Source organism: Elgaria multicarinata, chromosome 2, assembly GCF_023053635.1.
Source record: "Elgaria multicarinata webbii isolate HBS135686 ecotype San Diego chromosome 2, rElgMul1.1.pri, whole genome shotgun sequence".
Lineage (NCBI taxonomy): Eukaryota > Metazoa > Chordata > Lepidosauria > Squamata > Anguidae > Elgaria > Elgaria multicarinata.
Window position 1 is genome coordinate 42,182,861 of NC_086172.1, and position 20,081 is coordinate 42,202,941.

General features: G+C 41.7%; 1 protein-coding gene across 1 annotated transcript in view; it reads right to left on the reverse strand.

Moving 5' to 3' along the window:
- Nucleotides 1-20,081, reverse strand: part of RAPGEF4 (Rap guanine nucleotide exchange factor 4) — a 181,634-nt gene that overhangs the window by 61,197 nt on the left and 100,356 nt on the right. Inside the window, exons 7-10 of the mRNA XM_063116392.1 lie at nucleotides 6,122-6,175; nucleotides 4,989-5,095; nucleotides 2,565-2,686; nucleotides 885-1,068 (exon numbers count right to left, since the gene is read on the reverse strand). Coding sequence (XP_062972462.1) covers nucleotides 885-1,068; nucleotides 2,565-2,686; nucleotides 4,989-5,095; nucleotides 6,122-6,175 — 467 coding nt within the window. The remainder of the gene's footprint in view (nucleotides 1-884; nucleotides 1,069-2,564; nucleotides 2,687-4,988; nucleotides 5,096-6,121; nucleotides 6,176-20,081) is intronic.

Sequence of the window (20,081 nt, forward strand, 5' to 3'; positions counted from 1 at the left end):
AGGGCCCCTTTGGGAGTTTCCACCATCCTTTCCATCTGCAAAAGACCTTAAGGTGTATTTCGATGCAACAGATACACTGCAATAGGAAAATACAGTGGCCATATCCCGTTGCTTTGCTCATACCCAGGGCAGTGATGGGGATAATGAAAGCAGTAAGAAGAGGTAAAGAAGACCCACAAAGTCAGAGAAAGTTTCACAACCACTTGCAGGCTGAAGCAAATAAAGCCTGCCCTCTTACAATGAGGGCCAGTTGAAGGTTCTCAGTGGCTATAGTCCCAGTAACTATAGTCCCGGTAACTGTGGGTTTCCATGGGCAGCTGGTTGGCCACTGTGTGAACAGAGCACTGGACTAAATGGACTGATCCAGCAGGGCTCTCCTTATGTTCTTATGAGGGCCAGGCTTCATGTTACAGGCATTGGCTCTTTTGGTTTCCCTCAAATTGAAAAGCAGCTTCAAAGGAAGCACTAGAAATGGGCACTGTTTAAGCCTTTCCATTCTTGCCATTTGTCTACTAGAGTACAGGACACGGAATAATAGGCTCAATTACAGGAAGCCAGATTCTGGCTGGACATAGGAAAAACTTCCTGACTGCTAGAGCAGTACGGCAATGGTACAGGTTACCCAGGGAGGTTGTGGGCTCTCCCACACTAGAGGAATTCAAGAGGCAGCTGGACAGCCATCTGTCAGGTATGCTTTAGGGTGGATTCCTGCATTGAGCAGGGGGTTGGACTCGATGGCCTTATAGGCCCTTTCCAACTCTACTATTCTGTGATTCTATGATATGCACCCTATTGACAACCCAGTTATTTAGCAAGGCAGAAGACCCAGGAGTCCTGAACCTGCCTTCAGAGTCTCAAAAACAGTAATCTGTTCATTATCTTACGGCTTTCTAAGAATCATCCTCATGTGGGCATCTGGTCCAATCTGGGAGAGTAGAAGCATGGTGTCCTGCAGCTCTTCATCGCATTCTTTCTTCTCTTCCTCAGTCAGCATTGGAGCATCTTCATGCTCGTCATCCAAAAATCGATAAAACAAGTATTTGTCCTGGAAATGTTGCTCTTGATCCACTGTGAAAGCATCAATATGAAATTAGAAATTAATTTAGGTAAGTGTTAGAGGTTTAGCAAGATAGAATGACTTAGAGCTGTAGTTCTCAATGGGCAAGATGGCACTCTATACCCAGCACCATCCTGTCACCAGGACAATGTTGGACTTCTCACAGATTTCCCCCTACAATGCTTTGCCTGATGGGGCAAAATGGCAGTGCCACCAAAGCAATACATTAACAGATGGTATGACCATTCTTTGTGTTGAGTATTGATGCTGGAAATATCCCTGAGCATAAAGCAATCAACTATTTCTTACTTTTTTATTCGACAACCTCTCCACTATGTAGACTTTAAAGTATATTTCCTATTCTGCAAGGATTTTAGTTGATCAACTTAATGAGATGGTTACTTACATGTTGTTGGGATTAATAGGGTTTTTTTTAAAAAAATGTTTTGTCTTACTTGATAGTTTTAGTTGATCCAGTATTTTATTATGGCCCAGTTCAGATGATACTCTGGCCTTTGTGGTTAGCTTAACCATGTTCAGCTGTGGTTAATGCTAACCACGCTTGTAGATGACACTGTTAACCCTTTTGTGGTTATGTTTTCGTTAACCACATGCTAACCACAAAGTGGTTAGAGGAGCACCTGATTCCCCCAAGTGATGCACCCCGTATCCCAGCAGCCTTAGCGCTAGGAGCCCTGGCAGTTACAGCAGTCATTTTAGTGCAGGCACCAATGAAATCAGTAATTACATACATGCATCACCCCGTTTAGTGAGCAGTTCTTTTGCTTTCTGCATCGCCATGCCTGTTAGGCCTCTACAGTCATCGCAGGGAAGGCGGAAGCATCCTGGTCTAGATCTACACTATTGCTTTATAGCGGTATTGAAGTGCACTGATAACTGTTGGGACACAAGCCCCATTCCATATACTGCTTTCATAGTGATATTTCCTGCTTTTTATTCCACATTTGAAATGATGTGACTCAGGGAGCATCATCACATGGGGGGAAATCGCGGTTCCCTACCATTGCTTCTCTGCCCCCCCTTCTTTCTCACATTACTTACTCTTTCTTCCCAGAGAAGAAAGAGGAAGTAAACAAAGACCATGTGGCCCATTCAGGGGGTGTTTTTATCGTGCTGCTTTTCCTGCACACAGGAGGAAAATGCAGCACATTCCGTCAGATTAAAAGGGGTCCATTTTGTGACAGAAAAAGGGCAAGAAGGAGCAGGAGACATGTGGGAGGCAGACAGCGTTGTCTAAAGTATGTGCAAAAAACTGAGTGGGCAGTGGCGAGCGTGCGATAAAACACTCGTCTGAATATAAACCAAGATCTGGTCCCATTTGGGCCCTGGGTCCACTGTATCATTGTACATGCGTGTAGACATATATTATCCATTTTCATAGTCTGCTGTGCTCCTAAAAGAATCCCACTCCATTTGGAATTGCTAAGGAATGCATGCAGTGAAGGTATCAGGAGGGATTTCCTGTACAGCAAGGATTTCCTCTTACCATGATTGAGAACACCTTCCTCCAGCAACACTTGCCACATGCCCACCGCCTGCGTCCGTAAATGAACGCATGAACTCTGCTGCATTATCCAGTCCACTAGTTCTGTTCCGACGCAGCATTGTCTGTGGGAGGGGAGGAAAAACACTGCTTTTTAATTTCTTCATAGCCACTAGCGGTGTGTTGTTGTTACGGCACTTGATATATAAGAGTCATTTAAAAGTAAATCGAACCAGGTCATGAAAGGGAGGTTACTTGAAGCACCTATCAGGAATAATGGCAGCAAGGAACTTTGCCTCAGTTAGACAAGTCAGACCTCATCAAAGAAGGCAGGACACTGATTGATTCAACACCGTCTGTCTATCTCACTTTAAAAGACTGTCAGAAACAGCCAATTTTTAGAACAGAATGCAAAAGCAATCTAGGCATACTGGAAAGTAAGCCCCATGAGCCAATCAATCCTATATAAGTATCTATCCATCTCAAATAAATTAAGATTGCATTCTGCATGTATCAACACGTTCCTGGCTAGAAATCCCAACACACACACGGATGCTGCATGTCTTCAGTCAAGCATTTTATCGCACGCTTGTTACTGGCTACTCATGTTTTTCGGTGGGTCCTTTTGACAATGCTGTCCACCTCCCACACATCTCCCGTGCCTTCTGAGTTTCCCCCCATGACAAAATAAGCCCCAGTAAATCCAGTTTTTTGTTTTGTTTTTTTGGGGTGATACTTGCTGCCATTTCCTGCTGTGTGCAGGAAAAGCAGTGCACTAAAAACGCTCACTGAATGGGCCATGTGGTCATTGCTGGTTCCTCTTTCCTTCCCGTGCAAAGAAAGAGGAAGCTGTTCACTGCTGTTGTGAGACAGCAGCTGAAGAGCAAAGCGACGGTAGGGAAACACGATCCCCCTTCCCCCCTGGTCTCATGATGCTCAATGGCATTCCGGCACAGGGGAAGCAACATCACACACCAGAGAGGAAACTGGCCTGTGGGAGTTCTGTTGCTCCCTCAGACAACTTTGGGGGTGGTGGGAGATTCCCCTTCTTGCTGACATGAACATGTAGGCATGCTTACAGAACACAAGCCTCACTTGTGAGCCATTTATATAGGCCAGTCTTTCCTAACATGGCAATTTCCAGATTGAACTTTGGCTACCACTATCCTCAGCCAGACATCACCATTGGCTATGTTGGTTAGGGATTATGGGGATTGTAGTCCATCATATCTGGGGTGGGGGCACCATTTTGGGAATGGTTGATAACGACATTTGGAACTGAGTGACTAACTTATGGGTGTATCAAAACAGTAAGAAATCTGAAGCCTGATGCACAGTCAGTCCGAGGCACCTTAAAAAAACACTTGAAAAATATAATCTGATCATATTTTCACCTGGAAACATGATGGCACATATACATTAAGTAGCTATGCATAGGAATGCAGCCTATGTAGAATCAGTGGATTGGATCCAGATTAAGTTAACTGAACGTAGATCCCACTAAAATTAATGGGACATCACGACTTAGTTGCCAATGAAAATTAATTTCTTGCAAAAGTTGCAACTCATTGCTATTACTAGAGAGAGAAAAGACTTAGTTAAATTTCCCCAGGTTTAAATTCTTACCCTGCCAGAATCACGCAGATAACTCATTTTAACAAGGCAGTGCTGCCACCAGCAGGATGCATAAAACAATGAACAGTAATAAACAGAAAAGTATATCTACTAACACCCACACAGAGGGAGAGTAAAATGCAGTTACACTGACAGAGCATTCTTATACATGTCTATTCAGAAGAAAAACCCATTGAAAAACCCATATGCCCTGCCATCCTGAACACACATATCAATACATACTTACTGCCTTTTCTCACAGCTATCAGGATTGCTGCGGTGTGTGGGCACATTAAAGCCCCCTTCCTGCGCTACCAGAGATTTCAGTTTTCCAAGATTTCTGTTTTTCCACTGCTATTAGCAGCACTGGAATAGCAATCTGTTCTCCACCATTCAGTTGATGACCGATCAACTGAGCAGCAGGGAAATTTGGGTGAGGTTCCATAGTTGCCCACCTGTGGTGTATAGGATTGCAGTCTGAGGCTAAAATCCAAGAGAGATGCCCTATATAAACAGGACCCTGGGTATGGAAGGCAAACATACCCATGTGGAATTCCATATGCCCATGTCTGGTTCAAACCAGGATGCGTACGCATGCAGCATTAGTTCCTTAATCAGGCCAGAATGAAGCACGTGAAGAGCCACATATTTAAACTGAGTTAAGCATGCTTGAAATGTGGTCATAATATCCCAAGTAACTTCTGAAATTTGGAAACCTCAACAGATAGGAAACTGTAATTAAAAGTCAGAAGATGGTGTTCACAAAATGAAAGGGGCTGGGCGTGTTTCCTTATAGAATTGGCTCATGAGTACCTGTATGTCTTCAGATGATATTTGCGGTCTCTTATCATGTGAGGCGCTCGGGAGAGGATTGCATTCCGTAATACCTTTCCAGCACGGAGGATTTTTTCTGATGGAACCTTGGGGAGGATGAAGAGGAAGGAAAGACAGTAGTAAACATTTTAGGTTTTCAGGCTCTCCCAAAAGACAAAATAACACCCGCCATCTTGTATGTAGCAATACTATTGGCATTACCTTCTTAAACCAAACCCAAAAGCTTTTTAAGTAAGGTTTTAATGGCATAATGGGGTTTGTAAAAATGGCCCTACATACGTACCCATGTATGTCCTTGGAACCTGAGGCTCTTGCACTAGATGAGAGAAATCTGTGCATACTTCCCCAGCTGTGAATTATGCCTTGCTATCACGCCTGCTTTCAGAATAAGATTTTCATTTTTATTGAACCTGTTCAGACGACACACTAAGCCATGGTAGTTAAGGAACTTTAGCTAAACATTATGGCTTAGCCTTCACGTGAACCATTCCTAACCACGGTGATGACATAATCATGGTTTAAACATGCTCAATAACCATTTGCTGCAAAAGGGTTAGCGGCCTAACCATAGTTTAGCCCAATATAATTTTCCATTTTCAAGACTATCAAGGTTTCGCTGATCAATGTATGGGGTTCCATAGTCATGGAAAAAGTAAAGAGGGCACGCGCATGCAATAAACCTCATCTTCTGAACCAAGAGGAATAGATGAGGAGCATAAGAGAAAGAAAATTGCCAACTCTACACAAGGGGCAGGCAGTCTCTGTGTTCTATTTGCAACACATGATGATCCAAAGTACATGTTATGTACAAATAGTTATGTACAAATAGCATGATTGCTACCAAATACACAATAGACATATAATAAGGGTGAAAAGTAAGTAGTGTGACTGTGTGTACGCATCGGTATTGACCTGTGGTAAAACAACCAGACACTTTTTACTCTAGTGTATTTACATTTAATGCATGGGGGACTACACTAGGTAAATTAATCAGCCACCTTATAGTCAAAACATTATTACTATGGTAACATGGATAATGTCTTTGCATTGGATAAACCCCATCATAAATTATTTCAATTTATCTAGCCCTTTTGCACACTAACTCCTGTTACCTCTGAAATGGTTTTAGCTGGATGAAGTGGGATATGATGATCAATGAAAAGAGCCTGAAAAATAAAATGTAAGTGAAATAAACAAAGGTAGCATTCATGAAAGAAACAAAAATAGAAATGGTTTAAAAAAGCCCAAAAAAGGTGAACTTACTAAAATGAAATATGTTGGAAGTCCAAAATAATAGAACGAAATCTCTGCCTGTCGTAAGGCAATTCTCTATGGTACCATGGCTATTACACATAGGAATTAACAACTAGACAAATCGCCATGTAACTGACTATCATATGACACTTTTTATAGTTTGTCAACCTCAGTTGCCCTTTCCCAGTCAATTTTGCACATACAATGAAACCACTCTGTGAACTTGACAGATGTAGATCCTCCTTGTACTCTCCATATTATGTAAATAGTACAATATTTGATAAATAGCACAAATTTGGTAAATTAAATTATTCCCCAAAACTTCTCTGTCTCTGGCAGCTGAAGGCACAAGGCAGTTTCATCTGATTTTCAAGCCATGTGGAACCAGCTGTGTACCACAGGCTTTGGTCAATCATCATTAACCAACATTCATGGTGGTTTCTAGTAGCACGTCAAAAACATGACTCTGGATATGAAACCCTTAAAATCTACTCATCCTTTTAGAAATGTCATGAGTGTCTACTTGAAAAGTAATTGTTTAAATCAACCTTCCCCAACCTAATGTCCTGCTGTTTTGGATTTCAACTCCCATCAGCCCCAGCCAGTATGGCCAATGGTCATGAATGCTGGGATTTGTAGTCCAAAACACCTGGATGGCAATAGGTTGGGGAAGGCGGGTGTAAAATAGTTAGGCCAGGATTTCATACATTGATGCTAAATTTTATTGGGTTTTGGACTGTTTTATCTGCAGATTTCATTTCTTGATTGTATGAGGCTTTATGGACTTCTTTGTTGATTTAATTTTGTTTTGTTTTTTCACCTACCATTAACTGCTTTGGGTGCTTTCAAAAGCAGAATACAATTTTTCTTATAATTAAATTCAGAAGAAGAAAAGTCAATGAGTCCGGCACTTGTAAGAAGTTGAAAGACCTCACCTTTGTTCCCAGATGGGCAAATACCCAACAGTTTAATTTTTCTCAACCTCAGTTTTCCTTCCATATCAGAAAAAAGGATGATTTTAGACATCATTTCAGACATAATAAATTTAACCACTTGGGTTTTCCACTGAACACTGTACACTCAAATGGGAGCAAGAGGCCATCTCAGATATATTATGAGCATACATGTGTGATGCAGATGGTTTGAAGCACCTATTTGTCACATGCACACTTTACATTTCAGATGTACCTTTAAAAATGTTAGGTGTATATCTAAAATAATGTAATGTGTGAAGAGGCACCAACAATGAGGAAGTGCTGTTGCAAAACTAAAGATAACTGTTTGGGGGCATTTAGATCTATTAGGGTCAAACTAGACCAGGAGTCGGCGAAATGTGGCTCTTCAGATGTTGGCCTACAACTCCCGTTATTCCTAACCATTAGCTAGATCTGATGGAAGTTGGAGTCCAACAACAACTGAAAGGCCAAAGGTTGCTACACCTGACAAGACCCTGCCCAGTTTTGTGCTACTTTCTTAATCTTCCCCTTCCTTAACCCTCTGTGTTATTTTTCAGCTCAAAACAACCCCAACCAAAAGCTACTTTTCTCACCTGCAGGAGAGAGGACAAGGTACCTTATACAACATCCAGTTTGGTCTTACTAAAGAGCTCAAATTGAAGAAGCAAACTGCATTGATTTAAATGAGAGTAAATTGGACACCATTTCTTTTTTGGTGATCTCTGTTTATTCATAATACTACTAAAACATGTCCTTTAAAAAATCTCTTTGTGCAATCAGTGCAGCCACTACGCTATGTCAGACAAGCAGCATTTAACATTTTGGACTGTGCTGCTACAGACAAACTGTAGCTGCCCTTCTTTTTTCTCCACACAAAATGACCCAAACCATTACCAAAAATGGCACATCACAGTCAATGTCAGAAGAAAGGGAATGCTGAAGCAGAATACGAGCTGTGAGCAAATACAAGCAGGAAGACTGGAACACAACTAATGATTTTGCTGTCATTTTTCTGCTCCTCTGCTGCAGCCAAACAGCTGCTGTAAACTGCTTTGCATGAATTGAATCAGGTGCTCCCAAAGGCAAAACACTTCTATGCACAAGCCTGTGCACACAAGATATTTGATTAGATTGAGGCTACATTGGTCATGGTCATTCTTAGTCAGGAGATGTTTGCCAGAAATGTTTTAATCTATGCAATAATAATGAATTTTCAGCCCCTTTTATACTGAACAACACGTGTTTATTTAAATCATTTGTGCCTTTAAAGTCAAAATGGACCACTGACTGAAATCCAAAAATGTGTTTATCTTCGTCACACAAAGTAACGTGTGGCTCATACCTATTCCTCCAAGGACAGCTTTTTGTGCGGTGATGCTCATCCTGTGTAACTCCCTCTCTAAGATGACCCACAAACTTCTCTTACTCCCGGTTTTTAGAAGGAAAGTCTAATAAAGACCTTGTCCTTCTGCAGGTGATTCGGAGATAGTTAAGGAAAAGTTGTTGTTTTGCTGCTACTTTGACCTTGGCTGGCAAAAGACACTACCCTGTGAACCTTAGGATGTGTCTACACAGGTTATTTGCCATCCTGTAAGGTCAGATCTGACTTTATGTACAAAAAATAATAAAATAAAAACAAAAATAAATGGCAGTAAACAAATGGCAGTAAATGTTAAATCTTCACACAATTGTATAGCATTTTCCCATCACTGTACAAATAATGGGTCAATAGCCTACACATGACTTGGAAGGCATGACGCATTCTGGGAATTGCTTTGCTCCTGGTCTTCTTGGGACTTTTCTACTTGAGGCTGTTAATCTGCTGCATATACTTTTGGTTTCGGTGCAGAATTGAGATCCCAGCACTAACCGAGGACTGTTTCCTTTTCTGCTACATAACCTCTGGGTGGCACTGTGGTATAGCGGAATAGCACAAATACACAGATGGAAATGGTGTTTTCTGTCATCATCAGAAAACACACACATCATTTTCCTTGCTCTAAAAAAATTGTTGAAAGTATTGTTTACAAACATAAGTGAAGTTGGAGGGTCATGACATTGTCTACAGAACCCCAAAAAACCCTGTGAGTAGGGATTGATGAACACACAATGAATGCCACCTGTAGGAAAGCTCTTGATGGTAGGGATGTGATTTGGGGGAGCTCTAGAAGAGGCAGGAGGAGTGCCTTGAGGCACATGACTTTCACTTTCTTGTCCCAGGAAGATCCTATGGCAGTCTTTCCCAATTTCATGCCCTCCAGATGTTTTGGACCACAACTTCCAGAATTCCTGACCATTGGCCATGCTGTCTGAAGCTGATGGGAGTTGAAGTTCAAAACTTCTGAAGAGCAGAAGATTGTTGGAAGGCTGGGTCCCATAGCCCATACGCTGGATCGAATAGCCTTTCCTCAACTGGTGGCCAACTGAGTCAAGGAATAATTTGACAAACCTAATTACCCAAGTCCTGTGTGAAGTATTGGGGGCATTCCCCCTTCCTCCCTCCCCAAGACATAGTGATGGGCCTCAGAACCAACCATCCTGCTTAGCGTCAGGGCATTAAGTGTCTCAACAGTGCAATCCTGTCTTAAGTACACATACTGGAGAGTGAGTACAATTGAATTCTGTGAAACATGCCTCAGTAAATACATGCCAGTAAATGTTAAATCTTCACACAATTTAACAGCATTTTCCCATCACTGTAGAAATAATGGGACAATAGCCTGCACATGACTTGGAAATGCAACTGTTTCGACTCAGAAGCTGCAACCCTATCAGCGTTCTTTCCTGGAAAATAAACCCCTTTGAGCTCTCTGGAATTTGCTTCTGAGCAAACATGATTAGGATCATGCTAAGAATCTTTTCCAAGTACATGTCAGTGAGACAGTAAATCATTTGATCTTTTCTCCCCGTTCCTTATTAATCTCTGAAATCTTTGCCCCCAGTCTTTCTTTGTATACATAAAGAAGAGCTGCCACAGATATCCCACGTATTGATCGATTATTTCATGGGCTTCATATTACATTTTCATTCTATAGCAGCAATTTCCAGAATTGCTTGTAGGACAGGTGTTCACAATGCTCTTTGTAAGATGCTATGACTGAGTGCACAAGTCTAGGTGTTCTTTTTAAATTTCCTATTTCAATTTTTCTGCCAAAGTTGAAAGAATAATTGCAAGATTCAGGGAGAATTCATTTGGCTGTTTCAAACATCAGTGCCAAGCGTGTTGCTCACATGCACTCGGCTTGTCAGAAGAACTGAACCTTGAAAAAGGCTACCTCGTAACTCGCCGTAATTACTTTTCTCCCCAACTGTCCAGCTGCAAAAACTAATGGTGTGTGTGTGTGCATGTCTTTATAGACTGTGATGGAAATCACACAGAATATATGGCAAAGGAACAAGGGCACAAAATGCCCTTCTGACTTGCATCTGATCACACTTGATGATCCTCTGCCCCATCTGATGTGATCATTGACTGTGGTCCTATATTCCACCTCCACACATAGAGCTTTATCACACCAGCGTTATACTGTGCAATCACTGAGAATTGTGTGCAAAGGACTCCGAAGTTTACCAGCTTATAATCTGCTTTTATTGTGAAGAGGCTGATGCTAGGGAAAGTAGAAGGCAAAAAGGAAGAGGGGCCGACCAAGGGCAAGATGGATGGATGATATTCTGGAGGTGGAAGACTTGACCTTGGGGGAGCTGGGGGTGGCGACAGCTGACAGAAAGCTCTGGCGTGGGCTGGTCCATGAAGTCACGAAGAGTCGGAAACGACTGAACGAATAAACAACAAACTCCCATGTATCCTGCTTTAATTGTGCTATAAAAGCAAAAGACTCGCCGTATTTTAATACTAGTTTTCGAGTGTATCATCTGAGTGACCACTGGGGCGCAGGAGCAGGATTTGAAGAAAAATTAAACAAGTGCTTACATCTGTGCAAGCTTTAAAGATAAAGACATCAAAATTGGCACAGTAATAGATATCAAGGAGCGCTTTAAGCATACCAAATTTGAATCGGATTGGGTCATCCATTGATTTTTAATGACTTTTTTACATTTCCCCCCTTAAACTGATTTCCTGGTATGCAAAGGATCTTGCCACCTGGTAGCAACAACAACAACAACGCCGTCAGCTTAGCACTGTAGGGATGATTTGAGGGAAACAGGTACGTGGGATGAAGCTAATAGATATAAAGCAAGGGTAGGAACATGTTGTTGGCCTGCAGCTCCCATCAGCCTTATCCAACATAGCCAATGGCGGAGGAGGACGGGAGTTGCAGGCCAACAACACGTGTAAAGTCATACGTTCCTCTTCCCTGTTAGTAAGGATATGATGCCATGCCATAACCAGAAGCAGCAGAAATGTCCAGACCACAGGGCAAGAGACTAAACACACCTTTCCCTGTTGGAACCTTGAGACCTGAACCAGAATGAGAGGGTGGAGCATGAGAGAGATTAGCCTCTAAGAGAGCTGGTTGCTCTTTTCTGTACTTTGGACTCTTGGGGTAGCTAATTGCAGTATGTTTCATTTATTAACGCCTCAATGCATAGGTGTATTTGCCTCTGGCTTACACATTAATGATCAATAATAACTGATACTTTGTTAAAATGGTTGGTATTGATAGGAACTGGCATGGTCCCTTTAGCAATTCTCTTAAACTGATGACCTTCTTTGGGTGTAGCTGCTTTCTTCGGTGGCTAAATATTGAAAATCTGGCAGAGTAGCTGAACAATATTCCAGCCAGAACAGAAATGAAAGATTAACAATTATTGTCTCCAACAGAAATCAACAAATTTACGGATGATTTGTTGCATTAATTACTGAAATAGTCAAAGGCCTTAGGTAGACCTAAGGTTTATCCTGGGATCATCCCGGGGTCGTCCCTGCCTGCTCCCGGGATATCTTGTGTGTCGTTTACATGAACAGGAATGACATCAGGATGATCCCAGGATAAACCTTAGGACTAGCTAAGGCCAAAATGGCAATCTCTTAATGAACATTGTCAAAAAATATCACTCATTGATGTCACAGGTGCATACTCATAGCTCAGCTTTTCCCAACTTGGGGCCCTCCAGATGTGTTGAAGTCAGATGTGTTGGGCCATAGTTTGGGGACGGCTGTCATAGATAATTGTGGCACTAGGGCAATTATTATACACACACAGCAGTCTTTTAATTTGCCTGCCATTGGGGGCCAAAATGTACTTAGCAACTTTCTTAGGTTTGAATCCTGGGAAAAATATTACTTCCATACAATGACCCTGAGATGACATGCTAAGCAACAGTGATTAAGCATTTTGAGCTAAAATTATGGCTTAGCATGGTCTGATGTTACTGTTAGTGAAAGAAATTGTTAGGGTTGTATAATACTGTAATTCTGTACTATTGTAATTGATGTATTGGTATGGTTTCTTGGTTTTGTATTGCTGTTGTGTTGCAAGTTGCTTTGGGCACATTTTGTGGGAAAGCGGCATACAACTAAAACGATGATAATGACGATAACCATCTTATACTCCTCAAAAGCCTGTGCCATGTTTTTGAAAGCAAGAATTCCTTGTAGGTCTATTTGTTCTGTCTTGCACATGGGATTTCTAAAAGTGTCACGCCATTTTGAGAAAGCGTGATGAAGAGAATCCACACAACACAGCCATGTTCCCCGTATCCCAAAAGAATAATCCTTCTTCAGGATTTCTTTTTGGACTGCTACTGTAGTAGAAGATGCCAAGAGAACCCGTGCCATTGCTGCTGTAAACAGTTTTATTAATTATAGTGGTATTTATTTTATTTTAGGAATTATGATCCCAACACATGGTTCCACAGAGCCTTCAAGGTGGCTCATTACATAATATAAATTGGTTCAAACACACTATCAAATAATTAAAATTTTAACAATTCTATAACCTGAAAAAGCATTAAAAAAAAATACAGCAGCAAATAGGAGACTTGTATTAACATTAACTCCCCACCCCACCCCTCCATCTTCTGGAATAAAACAGGTTTTGCTAATTTCCTAAAAGTTAAAATGGAGCCAGGCTGCTGAGCATCTCTGGCAGCAATTCCTGGCTGAACAAAAGAAGAAAGAAGGAACCAAATCAGTATTATTTTGCCAGCTTTCCCCCTGTCTTTAGCTAGCCTGGCTTAACTGGAATCCAATGTAACTCTTTGGGGCAGGGATAGGGCACTAACACATGTTTACACTTCAGTCCATGGAGGGGGGGGATGTGCATTTTCTTGATCAAAATTGCACATTTTTCCTAATAGTAATAACTAAAAAAGATGCTCATGCTTGGGAACACAAACAAGGCGAAACGAGCTTTGAGGAAGAATTCAGTGAATATCAATGAGCTCAAACATGGCCCATCCCTAGTTGAAGCAGAGACACCACACTGACAACAAAGGTCCGCATAGTTAAAGCAATGGTATTCCCCGTAGTAACCTATGGCTGCGAGAGCTGGACCATAAGGAAAGCTGAGCGAAGGAAGATAGATGCTTTTGAACTGTGGTGTTGGAGGAAAATTCCGAGAGTGCCTTGGACTGCAAGAAGATCAAACCAGTCCATACTCCAGGAAATAAAGCCAGACTGCTCACTTGAGGGAATGGTATTAAAGGCAAAATTGAAGTACTTTGGCCACATAATGAGAAGACAGGAGACCCTGGAGAAGAGGCTGATGCTAGGGAAAGTGGAAGGCAAAAGGAAGAGGGGCCGACCAAGGGCAAGATGGATGGATGATATTCTGGAGGTGACAGAGTTGACCTTGAGGGTGCTAGGGGTGGCAACGGCCGACAGAAAGCTCTGGCGTGGGCTGGTCCATGAAGTCATGAAGAGTTGGAAGCGAATGAACTAATAAACAACAAAATTTTGATTTTTTAAATTCTTAACTGGAGCAATTCCTGATGGGGTTAATTACAGCATTTTCATACAAGTACCTCACTCACAAGATGCATTGTGGATGTCAAGAACACTGAACCTTCTCCAACACATGGCCGGAATTTTAATGAACTCAGGTGTAAGCGAATTCAGTCAACTTACACCAAGAAATCATGGACTGAACATTTGATAAATGCTATGTATTCTCAAAAGTTCTTCCAGGATTTCATGGGTGAATTTCTTCTTTTGGATATCTCTCTTGCCTGTACTTTGGAAGTCCCTTTTTAATGACAGCTACTCTAAACTTCTCCTGCTTAGAGAAGGGAAAGTGTGAAACAATATCATTACTGTTGACAGGACGGGCTTTCTAAACATTCAGCTTATATAAGAGCAACTTGTGCAAAGCTCAATGTGTTTCAATATTTTATCTTACATAAGGAATGAACTGACGATTAAGTGAAGGCTTGCACTTATGTCAGGATGCATATCTCACAAATGTATTTGTCACAGACTCCTCCACACTTTACACCTCAGGATTTTGTGTTCGTTTACTCTTCTTTCCTTGTACGTGATCCATTTGTGTCATCCACACCCAGGGTCCTAGCTTATTGATCCCAAACAAGCCAGGATTTATAAGCCAAGAATAACCCCTGGTTTATGATCATGGTTTGTACAGGGAGCAACAACGCCGGATCCCAGGTTCAGACAAGAGGCTAAGCAAACATTACTGGTTTGTTTAGCCAGTCTCACTAATGGGAGGAGCCAACGAGGCACAAATGTAGCTCATTCACAGTTAGCCAGAAATCTTCAGTATTTGCTATATATGACTATTGAAATATATATCTCCCTCTCTTTCTTTAACCATAATCACTGAGAATTTAAAAAAGAGTCCTGTTAACAATATCATCTATGCCCCATGAAGGGATGACAACAGCATATGGATAGGAATTCTTGGTCATTTCTTTACATTCATGGAATTCCCTTCACTTGGAACTCACTAGACTCATAGGAGGCACATAATTGAATCAGAGGCGACAACATTCTGTCTGCTCTGCCAATCCGTAAAATGGGATTAAGCAAAAAGCTGGAGATGATTTTAATTTACAGCAACGATATATAATTAGGCACCCCAAGCCTTTGCAATACAAATATTTTTCAATGCTTAATATACCTAAATATTGGCGTGCACTAACTCTGGCAAGATTTAATGTCCTGCCATCTACTCTGCTGCAGGGGAGGTTTCAGAAAATCACTTTTCATGATCGCTTGTGCCCATGTGGAAGCAATGAAACCGAATCAGTTGTCCACATTTTACTCTGTTGTTGTTTTTATACAAAGATTAGAGAGAAATTATTGCTTGACACCAGTTTAGAAATTAATGCACTTCTTCATTGCTTCAGGGCCACAGAGGACAGAGACACTATCGAGGCTTTTGCAAAATTCTTTTTGAATGCTATAAGAATAAGGTCTCCCCAGAATTGAGTCTGCTACATACTTTTCAAATCTGTATGTAATTTTTGCCCTATTCTCTTGTATGTGTAAAGTCTGGATGGTGACTGTAATAAAGTTGATGGGATGGGCCTCTGGAATAGGGGAAGGTACAATCTGAAATAAGAAGCCACATTTCTTTCGGTACAGAAGAGGAAATACCTTGTTTAAAGATGCAACTTGCAGTCATTAAATGTTTATAAAATATTGTTTCCTGCTTCCCACCTCCCAGAATGGTAGGAACTTCCAGGTTCACTTAATTCAGGAGGAGAGAGCACTGGGTTCTCATGGGCTTTTTCTAATATCCACTTACAAATCTCCTTGCTGAAGATGAGCAAGAAGCAGGCAAGCAGCCTGATCGGAGAGGCTGGTTACAGCATCGCTTTTCAAGAGCAGCAGGGTGCTCTTCTTTACTCTGAGGTTGCTTCTCAGCATTCCAGACAATTGGCAATATTGGCTGGGGGTGATGGTAATTGAAGTCCAAACTCCTTGGGGGACACCAGGCTGCTAAGTAAGCAGGAAAAAAATTGGGCCCCCATGAGGCCCTGTCATTGCAAGCTTTTAGGAAGGCCCTGAATACTTACTTGTTTTCTTTGCCCTTTTCCTGATGATATTCCTGATGGGTCTTTAAGCTGCAATTATAGATTTGTATGCTTATTGAGACTAGATATTTTATTACTAGTATTGGTTGGTTTTATTAATTTCTGCTGTTTTATCATTGTGTGGGTTCTTACTGTATGGGACTTTACTGCGTAAGCCACCTTGGGTGGTCTCTTAGCCTGGAAGGCAGCCTTGAAATATTTCAAAATGAATACATTACTTAATTAATTACATAATTAAAGTGTAGGACTCCTTCTCTATTATCTACAGGCAAACTAACAAGCCATTGCTCTTCTGCCCTGTAGTTGGCAGCACTTTTAGTTGTTATCCTCAACAAAGAAATCCACAACTAATTTCTTGGGGAATAGTTGAAGGCCATCAGAATGCTGTCCTCTCTTTGAAATTGACCTCTCTGGCCCTTTCTACACCTATGGGTAATCTCAGGAAAATGGTGGGATCATCCCTGCCTGCTCCTGGGATCCCCTGTGTGGCATTTGAATGCACAGGAACGAACCCGGGATGATCCCGGGATATAGGGCTGGTGTAGACATGCCCTCTTTGATGGGCTACCTAGCCCAAGGCAGATTTAAAGATGAAGAGCCACAAGAAAGGTGACCAATCAGGGGCCTTGAAGCTGCCCATCCATAGCTAGCACCAGGACAGCAGACTGAGCAGGATGCACATGGGTCACCTGGCCACAGTCTCCCCCACTATGGGGAGATGGGTTGTATTTCTATTTAAACTATAGTCCTAAAGCCGTTACTTCTACAATGGCATATATACCTATACATAGTTCACAATTCTCTTGGTGAAGTCTAAGTGGCCACATGTGTAAGGGGCCACCCTACAGAGATCTCCCAGGAAAAGCAGTATATGAAAGACAGAGAACTTTCCCAATCATTCTTCTTTGAACCTATCATCATTACAGACATAGGCATGTCCCCCCCCCATCTGCAAAATCTGCTCTGAAAGGTTTGACCACCCCTCTGGAGAAGATTTATGGGGCCAAGAGGGCTGTAGGGAGAAAATCCATCCCAATGTCATATTGTGTTCTGTTGCAGACAGACACCTCTGAATACAACCCACTATTTCTGCTCTGCCAGTTAATCATCTCGATGCTGTATGGAAGGAATGTTTTGCAGTATCAACTTGATCAATCTGGAAAAGAGGATTTTGAGTTTCCTAAAGCATCTTCAGTTTCCTATACTATGTAAGAGCCTCCCCCAACCTGGCCCCCTCCAGATGATTTGGACTACAACTCTCAGCATTCCAGACCACTGGCAATACTGTCTGGAGCTGATGGGAACTGAAGTCCAAACCTCTTGGAGGACGCCAGGCTGTTAAGTAAGATGTGTTGCTATGCTTTGTTTTTCACTTTTGCTGTGGTCTACTCTACTCTGATGCACTCAAAAGACTTAAGTAGCCATGTACAAGAATTCTGTTTGTGCTTGCAAAACAGTCAGACAAGTCATGTCTGCAACCTCAGAAATGGACGCGAGCAGGAGAATGTGTTCTCTGAAAATGTTCAGCAATTGTTGAGCACGTGGCCGCATTTGGAAAATGCACACATTTTTATTGAATAAGCAGTTTGCAATTGTGCAATTTTTAAAATGCATGATTTCATGCTTTAGTTTATTGAGTTCATCCCTCCCAGATCCTGGGATCCTCTGTGCGTCATGTGGACGCACATGGATGATCCCGGGGTTCGCCTTGGGATAAAGCCCCGTCTAACTAAGGCCAATGTCCCCGGAACCTGGGCGAACGCAAATACCTCTTGTTCACCAATCCCTACACCTAAGCCTTTTCTGTATCATATAAGATCCAAGCGGAAGAGAGATGATGGTGAATTTCCCACCAACAACAGCTCAAGCAGCTGGCCAACTGAACACAAGGGAAGGCCTTGGAAGATATCTCTTCTTGTGCAATCTTTCATTCAGAGGTCCCACTGACTTCAGTTATGCTTTTTGTGCTAAGAGATGTAATAATAGTCTTTTGCCTAAAGTTTCCCACTTGGGGGAATTACCTGAGAAAGGTACAAAGTCCATCTGGCTGGGACCAGGGTTGTTTTCCCCCCAGGGCTTTCATAGCATCATGAGCCTTTGTTACTGGAACAAGCCTATCTAATGTTGCGTGAACTATGCTGCCATAAAACCATTAACGACTCTTTATATTGAGTGGTAGCTGATATGATAAGAAATTATCCCCGTCTCAGAGAATGTAATAAAAAGTATACTTATAGTGTAATCCTATGCAAATTTACTCAGAACGAAGTCAGAATGACTTCAATGGGGTTTATTTCCAACTAAATCTGCTTAGGTTTCCTTCCTTAAACAAGTTTAAATCAGCTTCTTCTTCTTTTAAATGAAGTTGTATCATTGTTAAAAAAAAAAATGTTTGGGAATGTTGATCTCTCTTCCTGTGTTATTCACAACAGTGGAAATTGCTATCAAAGTGCCACAAGTTAACCCTTCCCAAATGTGTTTATTTTCACACAGGATAAGGATGGGTCAGGAAATACCAAATTGTAAGACAAGAGGAAAACCAAGTATATGCAGTAATATCCGTAGGATTATTAAAGATTAAAAAGTTGCATTAAAAAGAACAGACTCTCTAAGGAAGCAGGACAGACAGTCAGGAAGCGGTAGACCTGAATAAGAAATGTGTTGTGTTATTTTAATGGAGCAGTTTTTCTCACTTGAGTAATATCTGCCAAAAGCATTATTTCTTATGAACTGATCAGGCTATTAATTTTAATAACAGAATTAGAAAATAGATGCACCATGCAATTCCCCACAAGCCAACCCCTCTCCCCAACATACGGTAATAAAATAAAAATCCAAGGAAACAAAGATTAATATTGTAATTTTCCTATCCCTACCTGATCAGAGGTAGGGATAGGAAAGGTGACGGAGGTGACGGAGAAAAAGGCATTATTATAACTATAACATGTTATATGGGGTCAACTGAATGCTTAGAGATTTCTTTCAATCTAAAATAGGAAGTGAGGATTCACTGACAGGATATATACCATGTGTAATTCTTTGATCACTGCCCACTGCTGGTGGTTTGGAGGAGTTTACAATTTCCTGTTACAAACAAAAAAAACTAGCCCACAACCACTTGATGTAATTGGACATTTTGCTAGAATGACAATCATTTGCCGTGCTTTCTATACTTCGTCACTTACATGCTATTTAAATGTCCCCTGGAGTGGCATAGTTACAAGCTGCCATCCTTCAATTGCTCCCACAGCACTCTGATAACACCTGAAACTTCTACCCATGTAGTTAGGTTAGACTGTAGAGTTACGTACAGCACTGTGTTGTTTGCCAGTTCAGGTGATGCGTCAATAGCATGACATGTAACCTCATCTTGGCCCCACAGAGGAGGAGGAAAGGAGACTGTGGCTGCTATAGGATAGGTCACAGCACAGCCACCTGGTCTCCTCTCCTCCATCCCCGGGGACATCCCCTTTTCCCTCATCTCCATGCTCCATTTTCTGAGCACAGAGAGGTAGCTGCCGTGGTTCTCCCCGTGCTGGCTATAAGAGGGAGGGGGAGAAGGTGGGGCGCATGGTTGCCTGGCTATGAGGTCAGAAAATACTGTCGGGGGGCATAGGATTGCCCCCTAAAGATAACATGTGTTTTTTGTTTTTTGAATTTTTGGTCCTGCCCCTTTTGCCTTTGGCCCCGCCCACCACTGGAATGCGGCCCCTGAAAGCATCTCCAAAACTGAATTCAGCCTTTGGACTGAAATTATTTATTTATTTATTTATTTATTTATTTATTACATTTTTATACCGCCCAATAGCCGAAGCTCTCTGGGCGGTTCACAAAAATTAAAACCGTAATAAAACAACCAACAGGTTAAAAGCACAAATACAAAATACAGTATAAAAAGCACAAC